The 18889-nt window shown below is 36.4% G+C and overlaps 1 protein-coding gene across 3 annotated transcripts in view; it reads right to left on the bottom strand.

The window, feature by feature from the left end:
• SMC6 (structural maintenance of chromosomes 6) overlaps positions 1 to 18877 on the bottom strand; it is a 30374-nt gene extending 11497 nt beyond the window's left edge. The window contains exons 1-20 of one of the 3 annotated variants that reach the window (XM_048938345.1): positions 18766 to 18877; positions 17879 to 18027; positions 16357 to 16508; positions 14568 to 14685; positions 12877 to 12982; positions 11640 to 11776; positions 11401 to 11462; positions 10550 to 10630; positions 10080 to 10181; positions 9808 to 9927; positions 9617 to 9715; positions 8431 to 8577; positions 7952 to 8040; positions 7322 to 7486; positions 6275 to 6453; positions 4420 to 4621; positions 4170 to 4284; positions 2466 to 2626; positions 1245 to 1380; positions 227 to 307 (exon numbers count right to left, since the gene is read on the bottom strand). In XM_048938345.1, the coding sequence (XP_048794302.1) occupies positions 227 to 307; positions 1245 to 1380; positions 2466 to 2626; positions 4170 to 4284; positions 4420 to 4621; positions 6275 to 6453; positions 7322 to 7486; positions 7952 to 8040; positions 8431 to 8577; positions 9617 to 9715; positions 9808 to 9927; positions 10080 to 10181; positions 10550 to 10630; positions 11401 to 11462; positions 11640 to 11776; positions 12877 to 12982; positions 14568 to 14685; positions 16357 to 16503 (2247 nt within the window). In that variant the 5' untranslated portion in view covers positions 16504 to 16508; positions 17879 to 18027; positions 18766 to 18877. Of the gene's footprint in view, positions 1 to 226; positions 308 to 1244; positions 1381 to 2465; positions 2627 to 4169; positions 4285 to 4419; positions 4622 to 6274; positions 6454 to 7321; positions 7487 to 7951; positions 8041 to 8430; positions 8578 to 9616; positions 9716 to 9807; positions 9928 to 10079; positions 10182 to 10549; positions 10631 to 11400; positions 11463 to 11639; positions 11777 to 12876; positions 12983 to 14567; positions 14686 to 16356; positions 16509 to 17878; positions 18028 to 18580 lie in introns of all 3 variants that reach the window. The other 2 variants (XM_048938344.1, XM_048938346.1) reach the window with 2 other exon arrangements.
• Positions 18878 to 18889: the final 12 nt, after the last annotated feature.

Raw genomic sequence — 18889 nt, 5'->3', positions numbered from 1 at the left:
GTAGGAAAAAAAACCCCACAAAAAAAACCACAAAACAAACATCCATCAGAAATAAAATAATACCGCTGACATATCTGTAGACTTTCTGTAAAGTATACAATTCTTTGCTGTTTATCCAACTTGCACCCTGAATGTAGGGTATCTAGGGTGCCTGCTTGTTCCTAATTGTCAATCATTACCAACATCCCACAAACTTATTAGTTAAAATTGGGTAATCTTTCCTTACTAATACACGGATGTCCATATACTGGATTTCATCAACATTCTCGAGGTCTGCTATTTCTGCAGCTGTTCGTCGCATTTTTATCTAGACAAAAAGTAAATAATATTAAGCTTACCTAAAAAAGAAAAGCCGTTCATTCACTGAAATCTACATAGAAAGAAATACGTTTCAACTTATAGCTTCATCAGTGGCTATGAGAGACAGAATTCTTCCTGCTTACCTATGGAATCCATTTCTATAAGGCAGAACTTAATGTGAAAATAATATGCACTTTAAATCATTAAATTATAACCATGTTTCCATTCAACGTGAAATCTGAATGAAAAATATTTTATATTCATTTAATACAAATTCATGTGCCATTTGTGTGCTGGTTCTTATTGGTGATTTGCTGAATATAACCTTGATTGGTATATATCATCTTATATTTCCTAACAGTAATAACATCATTAGTTACCATAGATATCTATCATACCCACTTGCATGGGAAGTCTTGCAGAAAACAAGTACTAATATATAAATTGTAAAATGGTTTAATTTATCTTTTTTATTAAACAAAACTTTAAAGTGTGGAATATTCAACATACTAAAATAGATCAAGAATATAAATGAAAGACAGGAAAATAAGCAATATTCTGGGAACAAAAAGGCAATGCTCAACAGAAATACAGAAGGGGAACATAGCAGAAAGAAGCCTCTACTAAACACTGCAACAATTTTCCACTTATGTCCCAAAATAGCAGCAGAGATTTTATTTATGAGCTTTAGCATAACAGTGAAAAAACAAAATGAAACAAGAACACCATAAAGAACAACAACAATATTGCCAAAACTTCCATCATCCTAAATGATGAAAGTATTCTATAGTTGCTAGCATATAAAATCTTCTGTGTTTTCACACAAATGCCAAAGCAAGGGTAAGCATAAATACTCAAAATTATCATCTGCTCAAAGGGAAAGTCAAAGTGAAACAGGAAAAGACTGAGCAGAATCTAAAAAGGAACACTGTGCCTATGTTTACCTGTAGTTCTTTTTGATGCTGTCGATGATGATGAAGATGACTTTCATTCTGCTCAATTTCCTTTTCAGTGGAAGACAAACGTTGCTGAGATGCTGCCAGCTGTGCTTTCCGGCTTGCAATTTCATTCTCCAAGAGACTTTACCAAAAAAAAGAAAAAAAAAAGTGACACTGGGATATTATTATATATACACACAACCACAGATAAATGTGTGACAAAGCAAAGCATAGAAAAATATCACAAAAAATATCTTAGGTTTGTGATCAGTGAATTACTGATCAGTAAAAAAAAAATACCAAACCTCTGCAGTAGAGCTCACAGTTGATAACTACCAGATAATGGTTGTTTAGTTCCAGGTGAACAAAGTATTGATATAATTTGAACCACTGGTAACTCTTGTTAGCAACTGTAGCAAACAGGCCAAATATCTGAACTAAACTGCAGAATTACTTACAGGAATATTTCTTGAGAGAAATGCTTTGACTAGGAAAAACCTACTTCCAACAATAGAGAAAACAATATGAAAAAATATTCCATACATTCTCATACTTTTCTTTCTATTAAAGATATCAGAGACTTCCATGAGTTCTTTCAGCATGTGGTAAACCTATTTGAAATGCAAAATAAAACCTATATTTTTTATTATTATTATTATATTTTATATTATTACTATCTATTGATAACTAAGCTCTGCTAGAGTCCTTGATCCCTAGAAAAGGAAGGCAAAATTTTACTAATGTCACAGCTCAAACAAACAAATGACACCCATAATCTTTGTGTTTAAGCGTTCAATTTCTTAACTATTGTTAAGGATGCATAAAATGGATTGGACTGATTATGTCTCATTCCAGAATCAGAATTTAATAAGTTTCACATACCCCATTCCTCATGAATGTTTCATTACTTTGGGTCACATTTGGTATTTCAATGTCCTCAATTTACTGGGTGAGAATTCAAGATTTTAAAAATCCAACCAGATTTCAAAGATGAACTACTAATTTTTTTTTTTCATGGTAAAGGCACTGAAAGAGAAGTTTTCCAGAATTCTCCATTCTGAAAAATGATACGTGAACCTCAGAGTGGGGGAGAAAGGAGACTATTGGGAGGTGGGTGTCTCTGATGTACACACATCCAAACAGACAAATACAAAATTCCATCATTCAGATCAATAAATACATGTATGGGTATTTTAAAAAACAAAAACAACATTGCAAGTTGCTAACCTTATTTCTGCTTCAACATCTTTGCTTAGATACTTGGGTCTGAGGTAATCAGAAGAATAATATCGTCTGTTAAATACTTGATCACCTTCAGCAGTGAAAGCTTCTCTACAATTTTTTGGAGGATTGTTAGACTGCATTACTTCACGAGCTTTATAGCTACTCTGAAAAACAAAATTGCCTCATCATACCTATAGAAAATTCACCACAATTACAGAAATCAATTTAAAACAGATCTAGCAGTTCTCACTAATGAAAAACAAGAAATGCAGAAATTGAAGAATAATTTGAAAAAGTCTCTAATGTCACAATCTGCTTTTCTCCATTGAGTAAGATGTTCACGTTCTCAAAACAATCCATGTCCTCAAAAACAATCCACTTAGTTTAGCTGCCAGTTTCTAAACTGTAAATTATGTAGTCTGATCAGTCCCTTGTAATTTGCCATGGGAGGGAAAAAAAAATAATAAATCAATAATCAAAAGGTCACTACACGCTAAATATATTTAATTATCAGAAGTGGAATACACACCGAGGAAATAATGTTTTAAAGAGATCTGCTAAGTACATCAAACAAAATTAAATTAAAGATTGGGAAATCTGCTGGTAAAAACAATTGTCACTGTCAGATTAAATGGTCACAAGTGTCTTTGTCTGAGGAAATTACTATTTATACACTCATACATGCTGAAGTATTACTTCCTCTACACCACACTTTTTTCAATTTTTTTCAGATTCAGTTGAAATTGTTCAGTTAGGTCTTAAAAGGACCAGATGGAAACACAATCAGATGGAAAATGATTTCGCATAGACATGAGTGGGCGAATGTCAAAAAGATTTGGAATTCTCAAGCACAAGCCTGCTACTTGCTAGGTTTAAGTGGAAGTGGTGACTACAAGTTTTGGTAACACATGGACTACGGAAAACTGACACATCCTTTATCTGACAAGTAGTAAAGAGACAACAATTCGGAGGCTGATCACAGGTACACATTTTAGACTGGAAAAACAGATAAATTAGGGGCCCAGAAAGGTGATGTGCATTCTCAGAATAAACTGGGACAACCCTGGAAAGAAACAGGGAGAGCTCTGTAGAGAAAAATGCCAAGGAATACCCAGGGATGTTGGACAGAGACATCCCAAGCAGCCACATAGCAGAAATCAGCATGATTTTTTGACTGACCAGAAGCAATCTCTGAGAGAGAAATCAAGACCTATGAGCACAGTGATGTGGTGAGACAGTGAAGGAAGAGTGAGGAAATAACAAGAGTAAAAGCTCTAATCTTACTGATTCTTAAATAAGGCCCATATTTAGGGCCCTGATGGTCATTGTCTAAGCAGAAAATGGTGTTCAAAGTGGGATATGGACAGCATATTATGTGTCATGAGTGCCTTTATGGAAGGCCTGCCAGGAGAAATGCACATCTGTGTACTGCATTAAAACACTGATAATTGTTGCAGTTTGGGTCCAGTGAGCCAGAGACCTCACCTCTTCTCAATGAGTCTGGAAGTTATGCTTCATAGAATCATAGAATGACTGGGTTGGAAGGGACCTTAAAGTCCAACTAGTTCAAATCCCTCAGCCTTTCAGGGATGGAAGAATTCTCTATCTCAGTGTTTGTGATAAGCAAAAACCAGAGAAGGTCCTACATTTACTACACAAAGAGATAATGCCTTTCTTTAAAGGCCTGTAGGGAGTGGAGAGCCTTACTTTAATTAGCAGGACTTTTTCTATACTCCTCACATTGATCAAACAGTTAGCAACCGCTGCACCATCTATTTCCAACGCTGTGAGAACTGATGGGAACTCTGGATGATGAACTGCACTAAAGAAAAGAAGAAAAAACAACCATGCATAAAACTTACACAAGATTCTTTAAATTGTATTACAAATAGTTCCTTTCAACTCTTAATAATTTGAATCACTGTAGCTACGTAGCAACACTCCAATCACAACTTACCTGTGTCTAACATCATAAATCTTATCATGAAATTTATTTACAATTATTGAAGGTCTAGCTCCACGTGGATAATATTTTGACATCAGTTGCTGAAGAATTCTTTCATCACTATGATTATCGCAGCAAAATGCCTGAACTAAGGTCTTTAAACAAGCCTCAATAGCCAGAGATAGTTCAGGATCTTTTGGATGAATGAAAGCACCTAAACAAACATAAAAGACAAAGCTTTAGCTTTTGTCTATAACATATTTAAGCAGTGCACTTTTATCACTTCAGGTTTGTTTGTTTGTTTTTTCCTTTTTTTTTTTTAGAGAGTCTGAAATAAATCTCTGTTAAAAGAAAGAAAAAGAAAACCAAAATAAAAGCAAACTTTAACTAAAGAAAATAGCAAAACAGACAAACTACCCCTGAAAATACAGACAATATCTCTTCCTAGGGAAACCTACGTATATAGGCTTACTGCTTTTTTTTTCCCTCCCCCTAAAAATTCTAGGTCACTGTTAATTCCATTGTGGCACATATCTGACAGCAGAAAAGGAAGAGCAAATCAGGGCAAAGATCACTTGCTAACAATTTCACGCTTTAAGGCTAAAGGCAGAGGAACAGCTACACTGCAAATCAAACTATGGTGAGGATTCCCATTGTATATCACCTTTTGGTAGTACTGTGTTCACACATCCTCACTCTGCAGTAAGCGCCTGGTACTCCCATTAATTAAGCATCCTGTCTTTGCATTTACCTCTAGAACACGCTGAAGCCCTTACTGCCACTTACAAACTGAACAGAGCTTTGAATCATAGAATGGTTTAGGTTGGAAGGGACCTCAAGGATCCTCAAGCTCCAACGTCCCTGCTTGTCAGCCTCACAGAATCACAGGGTTGGAAGGGACCTCAAGGATCATGAATCCCCAACCCCCCTGCCACATGCAGGGCCACCAACCTCCCCATTTAGTACCAGACCAGGCTGCCCCTGGCCCCATCCAATCTGGCTTTGAACACCTCCAGGGACGGGGCATCCACAACCTCTCTGGGCAGCCTGTTCCAGCACCTCACCACTGTCATAGTAAAGAACTTCTCCCTCATATCCAACCTGAGTCTACCCTTCTTCAACTTAAAACCGTTTCCCCTTGTCCTGCTATTATCTACCCTTTCAAAGAGTTGGCTCCCCTCCTGTTCATAGGCTGCAATGAGGTCACCCCGCAGCCTTCTTTTCTTCAGGCTGAACAAGCCCAGCTCCCTCAGCCTGTCCTCATAGGGGAGGTGCTCCAGCCCCTCTGATCATCTTTGTCACCCCCTGAACCCTCTCCAACAGCTCCCTGTCTTTCTTGTACTGGGGGCTCGAGACCCCAGCTTTGAATATCTCTGACAACATAAATGAAATCAAACTTTCCCAAAAAGTTTTTTCTAAGCTGCTCCATGCAAAACATCTCAAGCATGACAACACCACCAGGCAGTCACTGTATATTTTAAGTAAAAAACCTATCTGACGTTAGGACAGTGCTTTCACCAAGCTACAGTCAACTGGAGCACAGAAGGGAGATGTGAGACATAAAGCCTATCATCTCGCTGAAGTAATACTCTACACAAGATCTATGCAGCATGCAGAGGATACTTGCAACACAGAAGGAAGCTCAGCTATTTGCACTGAAATCTTAGCTATGGTATAGTCTTTTAGTATACAATGGCACCCATGTACAGAACTTCCCTCTGTATTTCCCAGACTAAAGATACATCTGAAGCTTCACAAACAACAGATTTTCTGAAGTTCACTGTTGACGTTATCAGCTCTTCAATAAAACTCACAAAGAAAAAGCCCAAAAATTGTCTTGGAAAAGCTGAAAAGCTGTCATTCTTACCTAAAGGTCCAACAGGTTTGTGTTTAAATTGCCCTTGCCTGAAGGCTATTTCAACTTCTTCAAGCAATGATGGCATATGCTGTCCAAATCTTTTGAAGGCATTTGTTTTACTATCTCTCAGCTCTCTCAGGTGCTTCTGTTTAGCATCCAAGTCTTGTCTCACATCAGAGTCTTCTCTCCTAAGAGAAGAGATATTTTTTTTCCAGTAGAAGAACAGCCTTGATTTCACAGATATAGTTATCTTATTTTTCAAAAACTAATATAATAGGACAGCATGTCAGGACTTCAGTATTTCAATGTACAGTGAGCTACACACTTGCAACTATTTTTAGAGCTTCAAAGAACATGAAACAAAAAATGAAAAGAACCCCACACAAGAAAATGCTACTTTGCCACACAGTTTTACATTACTTTTCTTCCTAACCACGGTGAGAGGTAGAAACAGAAGTCACAAATGAAGGTACAAATGCCATCAAAGCAGATGAACAGAAATGTTTCCAAAAATATCAAGCAGTACAATTTCACTAACATTTAACTGAAGAAAAAAAGCATAATAGCAGGAGAGTATTCTAACATGATTTTTTAATACAAATAAAGACATCTAACAAACTGAAAATTTATAGCATGTGTTTCCCAAATTCCCAAAGCTCTTAGAACAATAAATACCAACATCACCACAAAGCTCTCAGGTGACCATTGTACAAAAGTTCAGGTTCCCAAATCTAAACCTAGGAACACGTTGTTTTTCTAGTTCAATCATGGGTAAATAGACATCTAAAGCAAACGGTTCAAAGTCTATAAATTTGTACTTAGATACGACATAATAACTATCCTGTACAGTTTTGTTAACTCTCCAAAATTTTCTAGCTTCAGTCATATTTTGCCAAAGAAAAGTTTAGCAAGTCCTATGATAACTAAGGAAGGAAGTAGGTGGGGGAAACAAATACAGAAACTGGAGCCTAACATGTCAAGAACACAAAGAATTGCAGGTACTTAAGAGATCTCAACAATATGAAGAAAAATAGTTATGTTCAAAAACTAACTTACTTAAGCTTAGCAAATTCTTCTTTATGCTTATAAATAGCTTGCTGAAACTGATGCATCTGTTGGCCAATCATTATTTCTTCATCATGAAGTGCCTTCAACTTCTCCTTTAACTGTGTGATTTTCCTTTGTTTTTCCAGCCTTTCAGGCTCTGAAGCCTGATAAGCACTAGAAAAGTCATCATACTTCAGTATTTGAAAAGAGAATGATGATTTGTGACACAGACTTTATTTACATGCAACATATATAAGATCTATGTATCAAAAAATTATATTTAAGATTCAGAGCATTTATAATATCTACAAAACAGGTACCAGTGATTTATTTCATACATAACTCTCTCCTGGTTGCATTCCTACTACATTTGATTTAATGATTAATTATATTGCAACACTGTGTAAGCTAGAAAATGTCATCAGGAAAAAGAAAAGCCTTTTTTTTCCTGCCCAATTGCCTCATCATCATCCAATGGAAACCTCGTTATACAAAGTAGAGATGTTTAAATATTTGAGTGGAGCCTGTGAAAGTTTAAACAATTTTTTTCTCTTGCTGTAGATTTTCCCATTACTCAGAAGAACTCACTCTGTACATATCTATCCACCAACAACACAACATCACAGTATGAGTATTTACCTCTTTTTCATTTCCTCAATTCGGTTATGTAGCTGTTCATCATCTTTTGCCAGACGTTTCAGCTCAGTTCTGACACGATTATAAAGCACCTGTGAAGGAAATAGGGCATATTAGTTTAATGGCAGAGTAATTTCAACACAATTACAATTTTGAGGAAGTAAACACTGAACTGCATCTGTACAACAAACAATTATCAATACTTGAGACAAGAAGAACTTTAATTTAACTTTGTTATTCCTTCCATTTCACCCATTTGAATCTTATTAGTGCTGACTTAAGCTGTGCATTTCTTAACACCTGTGTAAAGATATAAACTCTGTGACTGCGAACAGAAGCTGCTTGCCAGTCAAGCCAGAAATTAGACCTATTTTAAACTACACTGAGCTATACAACATTCATAAAGCCTAGACACAGACAAAGAAGTACATACGGGTAGAGCATGGACAGGATCAAGGTTTTAAATAAGTTCCTTTGCCTACCTCAGCTTCATTGACTGCTTTTCTTCTTGTCTGAACTTCGGCTTTTGAAGACATACATTGAGTATGCAGGGCTTCAGCTTCACTATTTACTGTTATCAACTGCTCTTGTATTGCTTTGCACTTTTCTTCTGCTTCATTTACTTTTATCTTTAGGGCAACAAGAGAATGACATTTGTGTAGAAATGGAAAAAAAAAAAATCATCAGAATCTCTTCATGCTATAGAAGAAATACCACTGAAAAGAATCCATTTGCTGACATGTCTTATATGTAATTGACACTACAGATATGCAAAGAGGAAAATAAACATAGGAGCACACTCCGGAAACCAATGAACTATCAAACCTTCTTTTCTTACTCAGGTTTTACTAAAATATGAGACTACTTCTGCAGTAAGGCCAAGTGCACTGCCATGAAAAGAGATGAGACCACCATCCAGACGAAGTTTCCTCAGTACCACACAGATAGATGTGTATGGCCATAAAGTAAAAACACTTGAATTGCAAAAATATGTACTTCTAATTTTTTGCATATTAAAAATTTCAGTGAAAAGCGAGTGCCAATTCAGAAAATTTGGAGGAGTTTTAAGAGGCTAAAAAGTTTAAAATAACATTGTATAGAATTTTTCTGCAAATTATGTTTTATACATAACTCTGAATGTTTGTCTTTTATTATTCTTTCCTGTTACCTCCAGAAGACTTAAGTACTATCCAAATAATGTTTTATTTCCAAGTATCTCTTTGCATCACGACACTCTACTGTTATAGAAATAAATATTGAGTAAGGAAGGACTCTCAACCATGAAACAGTTTAAATTGCCATTTGCTGCAACAAGCAATATTAGCCATCCTAAATTCCCAGTCAACACAACATAACCTTTACCTAAATGAAAGCTATCAGCGTGAAAGCAATACACACATGTACCCCTAACAACCAGCAGAAAACTAAGCATCTTATTATTTTTGTCCAATGAAACGTGGAATGCAAGTGTTACTGTTACGCTTTAGATGGCCAAATAAGTGTGTAAATGGTAACCACTGCTATTTGTAAGGTTGCAGCATCTTGTAAAAAGCCAAGATGGCCAGCTTCAGCATCTTAAAGTTAAAGGAGCATCCAATTTAAATACTATTTCTATCCCTGAGCCGAGGAAGCTGGAAATTAACATACAGTTTAAAACCTTTTGTGTACCTGACATTCTTCCAGCTTCTGATCAAACTTTTCTGTATTTCCTTCTTCAGCTTTGATGCCTTCTCTGATCGGTTGTATTTCTCTCTCCATCTCAGCCACCTAAATATCAGCATATATCAGAATGTCTGCAGTAATTCAGAAATAATTTAAAGTAAGCTTCTCTTGAGGAAACACTTTATCAAGAAATTTACCACTGCCCAGGCCATTTTATGTTTCAGCTCTTCAAGACGTTTCTGCATTTCGTTCACACACTCAATGCTTTCATAGCGCTCCTTTTCTTCACAGTAAATTCGCTTAAGCTCTTTCAGACGCTTTAAAAAAAAAACCAAAAAGTTCCACTGTGAGTACATAAAGCTACAATGCAATGAGACATTGGAAAGGTACGTTTTGGAGCTTAGCAGTTCAACTGCTAATTATTTCAGTGCTCAAAACAGTACTAACAATGATTGTAATTTTAATATACCTCTACTCCTTGTTCTATCTGAAGACGTGTATTTTCTTTAGTTTTCATGATATACGAATAATCTTCTTTCATTTGTTCCAACTGAGTTGCCTTCATGAAAAACTAACAGGGGATTAAGAAAAATGCAGATGTCAGATTCAGCAGCATACCTAAATGAACTTAAAATAATTATCATAGAAAAATCATAGAATCATACAATGGCCTGAGTTGAAGAGGACCACAATGATCATCTTTTGCAAAGTGTATAATTGCTCCAATTAGATATTTAAAATTTAGATTTCTGAATATGATTTTTCTTTTCCTACCCCTTAATAACGCCTCTACAAATTTGAAATCAATATTCTGGATTCAAATGTTTTGTTTGCTTGTTTCACTGGGCTGCATTTTTTAAATAATTACTTGAAACCAACTGACCAATTCTGAAAGTTACCATTTATTATTTAATCAAAGTGTTACATGATTTTTCTTACCTTATACTTGTCACCCTCATTTTTAGACTGTAAGAAGAGCTTACTCATCTCTTGGGTTAAAACAGACACAGGATTTTCTACCTGTAATATTGGATATGTTACTTCATTTATATTTTAGGGAAAAAAAGACTTATAATCTCACATCCCTGAAAGGGACACACACACACACACACACACACACACACACACACACACAGACACTCCAAACACAACACTGCAACACAATAAAGGCATCTAAGGAATTGTTTTCACAAGAATCAGTGACTTCAGAGAAGTTTTATTGACTTAACAAGTCCTGAATTGGGAATTTTGTGCAACAACGTTTAATTCTTCTTTCATCAACTGCCCAAACTACCACATTCAACTCAAAGAATTGCCCAATATATTCTTACACAAGTTTCCACAATAAAATCATTACACAGTAACAGAAGTTTATACTGTTTGACAGGTGCACTATTTTGAATAGTGCACATCAAGTATAAAGTAACTGATTTTTCATTAATCACTTAAGTAGAAAAAAAAAATAAGGAAAAACAAAAAACTGACAGAACAGCAAAAACTGAAAGAATCAGCAGGTGATTAAAAAAAAAACAAAAAAGCTTTGCATATGAACGAAGTCTACCAGTGCTATCTTTCATTGACAGGATATACCAAGCTTGTAGATGACAGTGAACACTGACCTGCACGGAATAAGGTCTTATCCAGCACTGTACAAGGTATATTAAATTTTAATGCTCTCTTGCCACTGTAAGTGATCATAACGAGGAAAAGGCAAACTTCTCTCATTTAGAAAAATGAAACATCACAAGCTAATGTCTTAAATTAAACAGAATTGAAACACTAATAATTACCTGTATATTAAAGTGATCCAGCATTCCTAAGAGTTCCTCCTTTTTTGAAGAAATCACAGCACCTAATGGGGAGAGGAAGAGTGTTTGAGAGAGAAAAGTAACTGCTGTGACATGCCAGCATACTGCAGTCTAACATGCCAACACAGATACAGAAAAGTTAACCTTCTAAGAAAATTCATTTAAAGTAATTAAACCATTAAAGCATTTAAAGATTGAGGGCAAAACAAACTATCACCAACCAGATTTGCTTTTCAGTCTGTATGTTCTGCTCCCTTCCAGATTAATGTGCGTATTCACAATAATAGAGTCACCATACAGTTCTGGTTTAAATGCATCTCTGCCTTGGTTTTGCAGTGTTACTGAGATATCTGCAGAACTAAAGGAAAAAAACAAACAAACAAACAAAGAGTAAACACACAAGCATCCACAAATAGCTGAAATGAGTTATAAATTAAAAAAGAAAAAAAATCAGAACTTAATAATTTTCTACAAAAAGTCATTCATAGTACAGATTGGAACAAAACACACTGATGATATCAAAGCCAAAACAGCATTGAAGACAACTGGACAGAAAGATCATCACACTGTTTTGTTTGCAACTTCAGGTAAGTCATGAGCAAAAAGCAAATGTACAGACTCTCCCACTTTTCCTTCATACCTCAGTACCTTCATCTTCAAGTTGCATTATCAAGCTCCTTTCTGGTTGTTCCCTTATGTCCAGGCTGGCTTATAAGCTTACAAATTGCTTGGCTCGTATAGCCATCCCTGAACAAAGTAACCTATAGTTCACTACTAAAGTGTACTAAAGTATACTAAAGTGTTTGTTTTTCTTTTTGGAAAAGAAGGAATATGGTTTCAATTCTGAATTCAGATATTCTGTTTCTAATGGGAATGCTGAAATGTTACTACACAAGGCAGGTACTGAAGCAATTTTACTCCAGATATTTCTGAAAGGAAAAGTCTGGGGCTTCAAGTTGCAGCTTTATGTAAAGACAAGGTTTTAAACCTCATCTTTTTTTCTGGTTCCCCTAAACACACTATCCCCACTCTTGCAGCAGACATTAATTCACATCCTACACATTAAATAATCCCCCCATGTGTCAAGGTCTTTGCACTGCGCATACACTCATGTCACTAGAAAGACAGAAAGAATTAAACTCGTGCTCACAGAACAGTAATGATTCATTTCTGGTGAACTTTCTAAATGAACTCTTCAATCTGTCTGTAGGATATTCCAGTACATCTAATACATGAGAACTAACTTAAGCAGTATCCTATATGTGCATTGGCGAACAGCATGCTACTGGTACATTTCCATTTATTTTTAACGTGGCCCTTTCAGCATTTTGATTTTTATTTTTATCTGTTAGACCTAGTAGGAGATCAGAGAAGAATTAAGTTGCCAGAATACTGAGCAACTAACCTGAATCAGTCTCAAAACATATTCCACCTTAAAACTAAGGAAGTTATACTTACGTCTCTCCACTTTTTACAAACAATTTTAATGAGGAACCTCTATTAGTAGCAGTGGCTTTTCCTCCAAGTCCAACAATCAGCGCAGTTAAAACAGAACTTTTTCCACCTGTAACAGAAGCACTGAAGGTTTTTTTTTTTCTTCAAACAAAAAACAAGAAACAGAAAAAAACGAAAGTTACTGTGTCTTCATCTTCAGTTCATTTGTACTAAAGTTGCCAACTGCTTACATATTGAAGCAATTGCATCTCAGCTTGTCAGATATATAAAACAGCCACAAATCTAGGAAAGAATATCTTAAATCAGGCATTTCCAAGTTTCTCCCCCAGAAAACATGCTGAGCCAAACTTCTGCTGCTCTCCTCATTAATTGGTGTTCAATGAGATGTTCTATCTCAAGAAGAAAGAAAATTCCTTTTCTTAAAAGCACACAGAAAACACATATAATACAAAAGAAACCAACACATATCATCATACGTTAACACATAGTTAATTACCAGGGAAATTTTAAGCCCTCTTTAACATCTATGTATAACTTTTGAAATTCTCCCTCCAAAATAAATTAACTTGGGTAAGTACAACATCCTGCTAGAACGGTTTCAAGTTGACATATACTTGGATAACTACTGTGTATTTAAAAAATGAATACATGCCTATGTGAAACTTAAATTTATGTATAATTTAGCTATGAAAAGTTTTACTTATATTACCTTTCATAAATGTCCGAATTTAAAACTCTTTTCACTAGCTTTGCACTACTGGGATAGACTGTGATTCTCAAGTATAAAATTGAATCCATCTACAGCCAATGAAATGAGGCTCAACCAGACCAAATGCCGGGTCCTGCACTTTGACCACAACAACCCCAGGTAACACTACAGCCTTAGGGCAGAGTGGAAGACTGCGTAGAGGAAATGGACCTGGGGGTATTGATTGATGCTTGGCTGAACGAGCCAGCAGTGTGCCTGGGTGGCCAAGAAGGCCAATGGCATCCTGGCTTGCATCAGAAGCAGTATTGCCAGCAGGAACAGGGAAGTAATTGTCCCCCTGTACTCAGCACTAGTGAGGCCAAATCTCCAGTACTGTGTCCAGTTTTGGGCCCCTCAATGCCGGAAAGACATTGAGTCCCTGGAGCAGTTCAAAGAAGGACAAATCTGGTGAGGGGTTTGGAGCACAGGTCTTATGAGGGGCAGCTGAAGGAGCTGGGATTGTTCAGACTGGAGAAGACGAGGCTCAGGGGAGACCTCATTGCTCTCTACAACTACCTGAAGGGAGGTTGTAGTGAGCTGGGGCGTCGGCCTCTTCTCTCATGTACCTGGTGATAGAACTACAGGGAACAGCTTCAAGTTGCACCAGGGAAGATTCAGGTTGAATGTTAGGAAATACTGCTTCTCTGAAAGAGTGGTCAGGCACTGGAATGGACTGCCCAGGGAGGTGGTGGAATCACTGACCCTGGAGGTGTTCAAGGAACGTTTGGATTTTGTGTTGAGGGACATGGTTTAGTGAGAACAAATGGCGACTGGTGGATGGTTGGACTGGGGGATTCTGTGGGTCTTTTCCAACCTTGGTGATTCTATGATACAGTTCCCAAAGATTCAGAGATGAACTAGCAGTTCTTTTTCAAATAGAAATTATACATTTTAAAGTCTCAACAAAAGTGTTCTTCCATATAGCAACGATACAATTAGTACTTACTTCCATTGTTTCCAATAATAAAATTGAGATTCGATCCAAACTGAAAAGGCCCCAACATCGAATGGCACATGAAGTTCCTCAGCTGGATACTTTCAATTATCCCAGCTTCCCCTACAGTCTAAATAATCAGATATTACGTCAGATACTACATCACTTGTGTGTTTTAATGAAACACATTTCACATACTTTAAATATAATGAGAATTTAAATGACTATGATAAATAGCATGAATGGTAACAAACCACAAGGAAATCAGCATTCATCCATGATAGTATGAAAATTGCTCATTACAGAACAGTTATTATGTCAATCAAGATCAAAACAGTTAGTGAAAATTGATCAGTTCTCTCTCTAACTTTTATGACATCAAAGATTAAGACCATACATTACAGACAATTATTAGAGTAGATAATAAGGAGTACCATAGAAAGACTTCTTGTTATTGAAATAACACTTTATGTACAACTCCCAAAGTACTTTTCTGACAACAGATTTTTGTTTTATTATCAATGCTTCTGAAAAAAAGTTTTCTAACGAAGAAAAAATTTCAGGAGTGACACAGAACAGAGAATACTGTTCAAGAAAATGAAGAGTAATATCTCAATTTATATCTCCCTGTAACTCAACATCAGTATCTTATAATATGCAAAGCTATATATTTAAGCTCAGAAAATATTTTTAAAAAGACTAACATCAAACTTGAAATTCAACTACTGCAGAAAAAGAGAAAAGAATATTCACGTCTTCAAGCTTCATTGCATTTCAAACATTTCTGTTATTCGTTTGCAAGCATCAGCTATGAAATGAAAGCATTCAGTGCTTTTTTCAGCAAATCATGTTTTTCTAAATACACTTTCTACTTTTCCTAATGCAATAATTCTATAAAGTCTTTTTGCTTTACTTGTCAATTTCAGTAGTATCCATTGCATAAAACTAGGATACCATACTATACTACAGTGCCTCCTATTTTATTATGTTGCTTCATAATGTCAGAGGTGGATGGTGGTGGGATGGGAGTAGAGGTTGAACCTTCTTGCCAGCATTCCATTACATTTTGTTCTGTGCAGCAGAGTGGCAATCTGATAAAATGGCATCAGACATGGAAGTGCAGATGAAGCAAAGGTGTATCACTGGATCTCTTCATGTGCAAAAAATGGCACATATTCAGTCTGGAGAAGAGAAGGCTCTGGGTAGATCTGATAACAGAATTGCAATATTCAAAAGATGGCTATAACAAAGAAGGGGACAGACTCTTTAGCAAGGTCTTTTGTGACAGGACAAGGGGGAAATGGTTTCAAACTAAGATGGGAAATTTAGAATGGATATAAGGAAGAAGTTTTTACCAAAAGGGTAGTGAAGCACTGGAACAAGTTGCCAAGAGTGGTAGAGGAAGCTCTGTCCTTGGAGATGTTCAAAGTCAGAGGGATGGGGCTCAGCACCCTGATGGAATTGTAGGTGACCCTGCTCACTGCACAGGAGTTTGATTAAATGATCTTTAAGGGCTCCTTCCAACTCAAACAATCCTATGATTCTGTGAAATAGGAGGCACTACTTTTCAAGTGACCTACACATTGCTTTATGATGAACTGCCAAAAATACATGATCTAAAAAAAGAGTGAACTCATTCAGAAGTCCTAATACAGTCATTAACTCTAATTGTTTCATTTTGTTGTATTGGTTCCATTGAATCCTACATTTAAGACTTACTTCAAAAAATCAACCAAAGCCACAGGCTTACTTTTTTTAAAAAATATATCAATTTTTAGGGGGATTTTTTAGAACAACTTACCGATGTTAAAGAGAAACAGCTATTATCAGCTGAAAACAGTGAGTTTTCTTCATCACTGGACTCATCACTATGTTCACCTGTGTGTTCTTGTCTCTGTCTTTTGTGGGATGGAGGCTTTGAAACACTTTCTTCCTTTCTCTTACCCATGAGTACTGAGAAAACAGGAAAGTAACAGAAGATTGAAAGTTATCTGTTAAACGAGAACACACCAACAGATAACAACACAGACTGTATTTATTTAAATTGACACAAGAAATATAAAGATCATAGCAAATGTTGCATTGAACTAAAATCTCAGTGAATTCTCAGAACTGAAATCTCAGTGAATTTAAGCTTAAGCTTACTTTGCAAAAGGCTTTATAATAAGAAGAAAAACAACTTCATTATTCTAATCAAGTTGAGTTTCTGGATTACCAACAGAGGTCAACTTGGATTCTATCTGAGATACCAAAAAGCAAAAGAGAGGATAATTTAGATTTATGCAGTTTCTGCAGAAAGCATACCTGTCTTTGTAAGGTTCTGTCTTTGTCATGGAAAGCAAAATGCTGTTATTTTACTAATGAAGGATTACAGTTCTCTGAGAACATACCTACACGTGTATGCATATACAAATACTTCCTTTACAAATTGAGAAATAACCCACTGCATTAATGTGGCTACTAAACGAATCTTGCAAAAGTAACAAAGTCAACTCAAGTCACATATAACCAAAACATCAAGTATTAAGACTAGTCAAAATGTAGTCTTTTCTGTAACAGGATGTGTTTCTTATTCCTCAAAAAACACTTACTACATTTGTAACATCTAGAGATCGAAAACACTACAGAAGGCAAACAAGATCACATTCAGCCATAGAAGAAAAAAGGTCACATTTCTACAAAGACAACACACAATGGAATAGTAGTCCATACTATTGATAAATGTTCTGACCATGCTTCAACTGATATCCACCACATGGTTTTTTGATGCCAAAATATGTGGAGTAATTGGAAACATTTTGGAATGTTTTCCTGCTCAGGATAGACCCATCTGCACATTTTCCCGTGTCACCTACTGTAGGGAATCTGCTTTAGCTGGGGGGGGCTGGCCTTGATGATTTCTAGAAGTCACTTCCAAACCCTAGAATTCTGTTGTTCTTCTACCTGAGCCATCTTAATGTTCTGGTATAACATTAGCCTGATTTCAACAGACAAAAGACTCATACTTACAAGCATCACAGGCAGTAGCATTTATTACATCAAACACCACAGACATTAAAATTTGTGACACCACTACAAAGACTACTGAATTTCTTCTGTGAGTATTCCTTGACTTTCATAAGCAGTGCTTAATAATTTCCTCGTTGTCTTAGTGCACACAGTTGATAAAAAACAGCATACAACTCTTCCTATTAAGTGTAATGGAGAAGTTTCAAAAGACAGAAACACCATAAACTTCCCAGCTGATGTTCTTTTACGTTACACAGTCTAATACCATACTTGTAAAGCAAGCAACAAATACATTTCATCATACAGTTACATACCTTTTACTGTGTTACTTTCAGTCTCTTATAGAACCATCTCTTTGTTACTCATATCAGCAAAGGGTTACTTGTAAATTCTTGGAATTTATCCATTACTCTAACATGAAGATAGATCTTTGTTCACTCTGTTGTTCCATTGAAATCCCACTCTACAAAGAAGAAAAAACATACATGTCTTAAATGCTGTAATTAATATTAAAGACCAGCGGTATGAATTCCATCAACTGGCAAAAATAAACGTTAGTACATTTTAAGACATAAAATAAGTTAATGGGAAGTCAACAACAAATAATATTGACAAATGTTAACAGAAGTTTGCTATAAAGACTAGACACAACATACATCATATTTTAAATCCAAAGTCTAAATTTATGGCTATATTGCCATATATAGGACTGAGAATGGAAATTTGTGATGACAAAGTCAGGAACATCAGTAATATAAGTGATAATCAGACTGCCATTCCAAAAGGCAATACAAAAGCATCAATTCAGTAAAGAGCATGAAACTTACTAGCACGGAACGTACAAGCACAGTTACAAACAAAGCCCACAGCAACAACCATGAAGAAATAAGGGCAAGACAAATCCAGTTATAAAAACATCACCGATTAATGCAAATTATTACAAGTATTTGTTATGCACCTAACAAGAGCATAAAAGGAAAACACAGTGTCACTTAATACAGGATAAGCACTCTTACACTTGACAGCAGAGAAGTACTCCCATCACTAAAGCCACAGCATAGGAAGACAGGGTGCATTCACTACACACAGCACGCACAACAGGACAGGTGCGGCCTCACCAGGGAAAGGATCGCAACCTTCGCTCCACCGCAGCCGCCCCCAACCACTGCAGCCCCACGGGGTCAATCGCTCCTCGCCCTACCTGCCCTCGCCGCTAGCGGGACCGTTATTACGGGCAGAAAGTTGAACGCGGGCAAAACACCGCTTCCTCAGGGAGCGGCGCGGAAGGGAACGCGTAACGGAAGAGCCGCCAAGAGCGCGACGCA

Source organism: Lagopus muta, chromosome 2 (assembly GCF_023343835.1).
Source record: "Lagopus muta isolate bLagMut1 chromosome 2, bLagMut1 primary, whole genome shotgun sequence".
Lineage (NCBI taxonomy): Eukaryota > Metazoa > Chordata > Aves > Galliformes > Phasianidae > Lagopus > Lagopus muta.
Note: the sequence above shows the minus strand (reverse complement) of the source record. Positions and strands in the feature narration are given on the sequence as shown.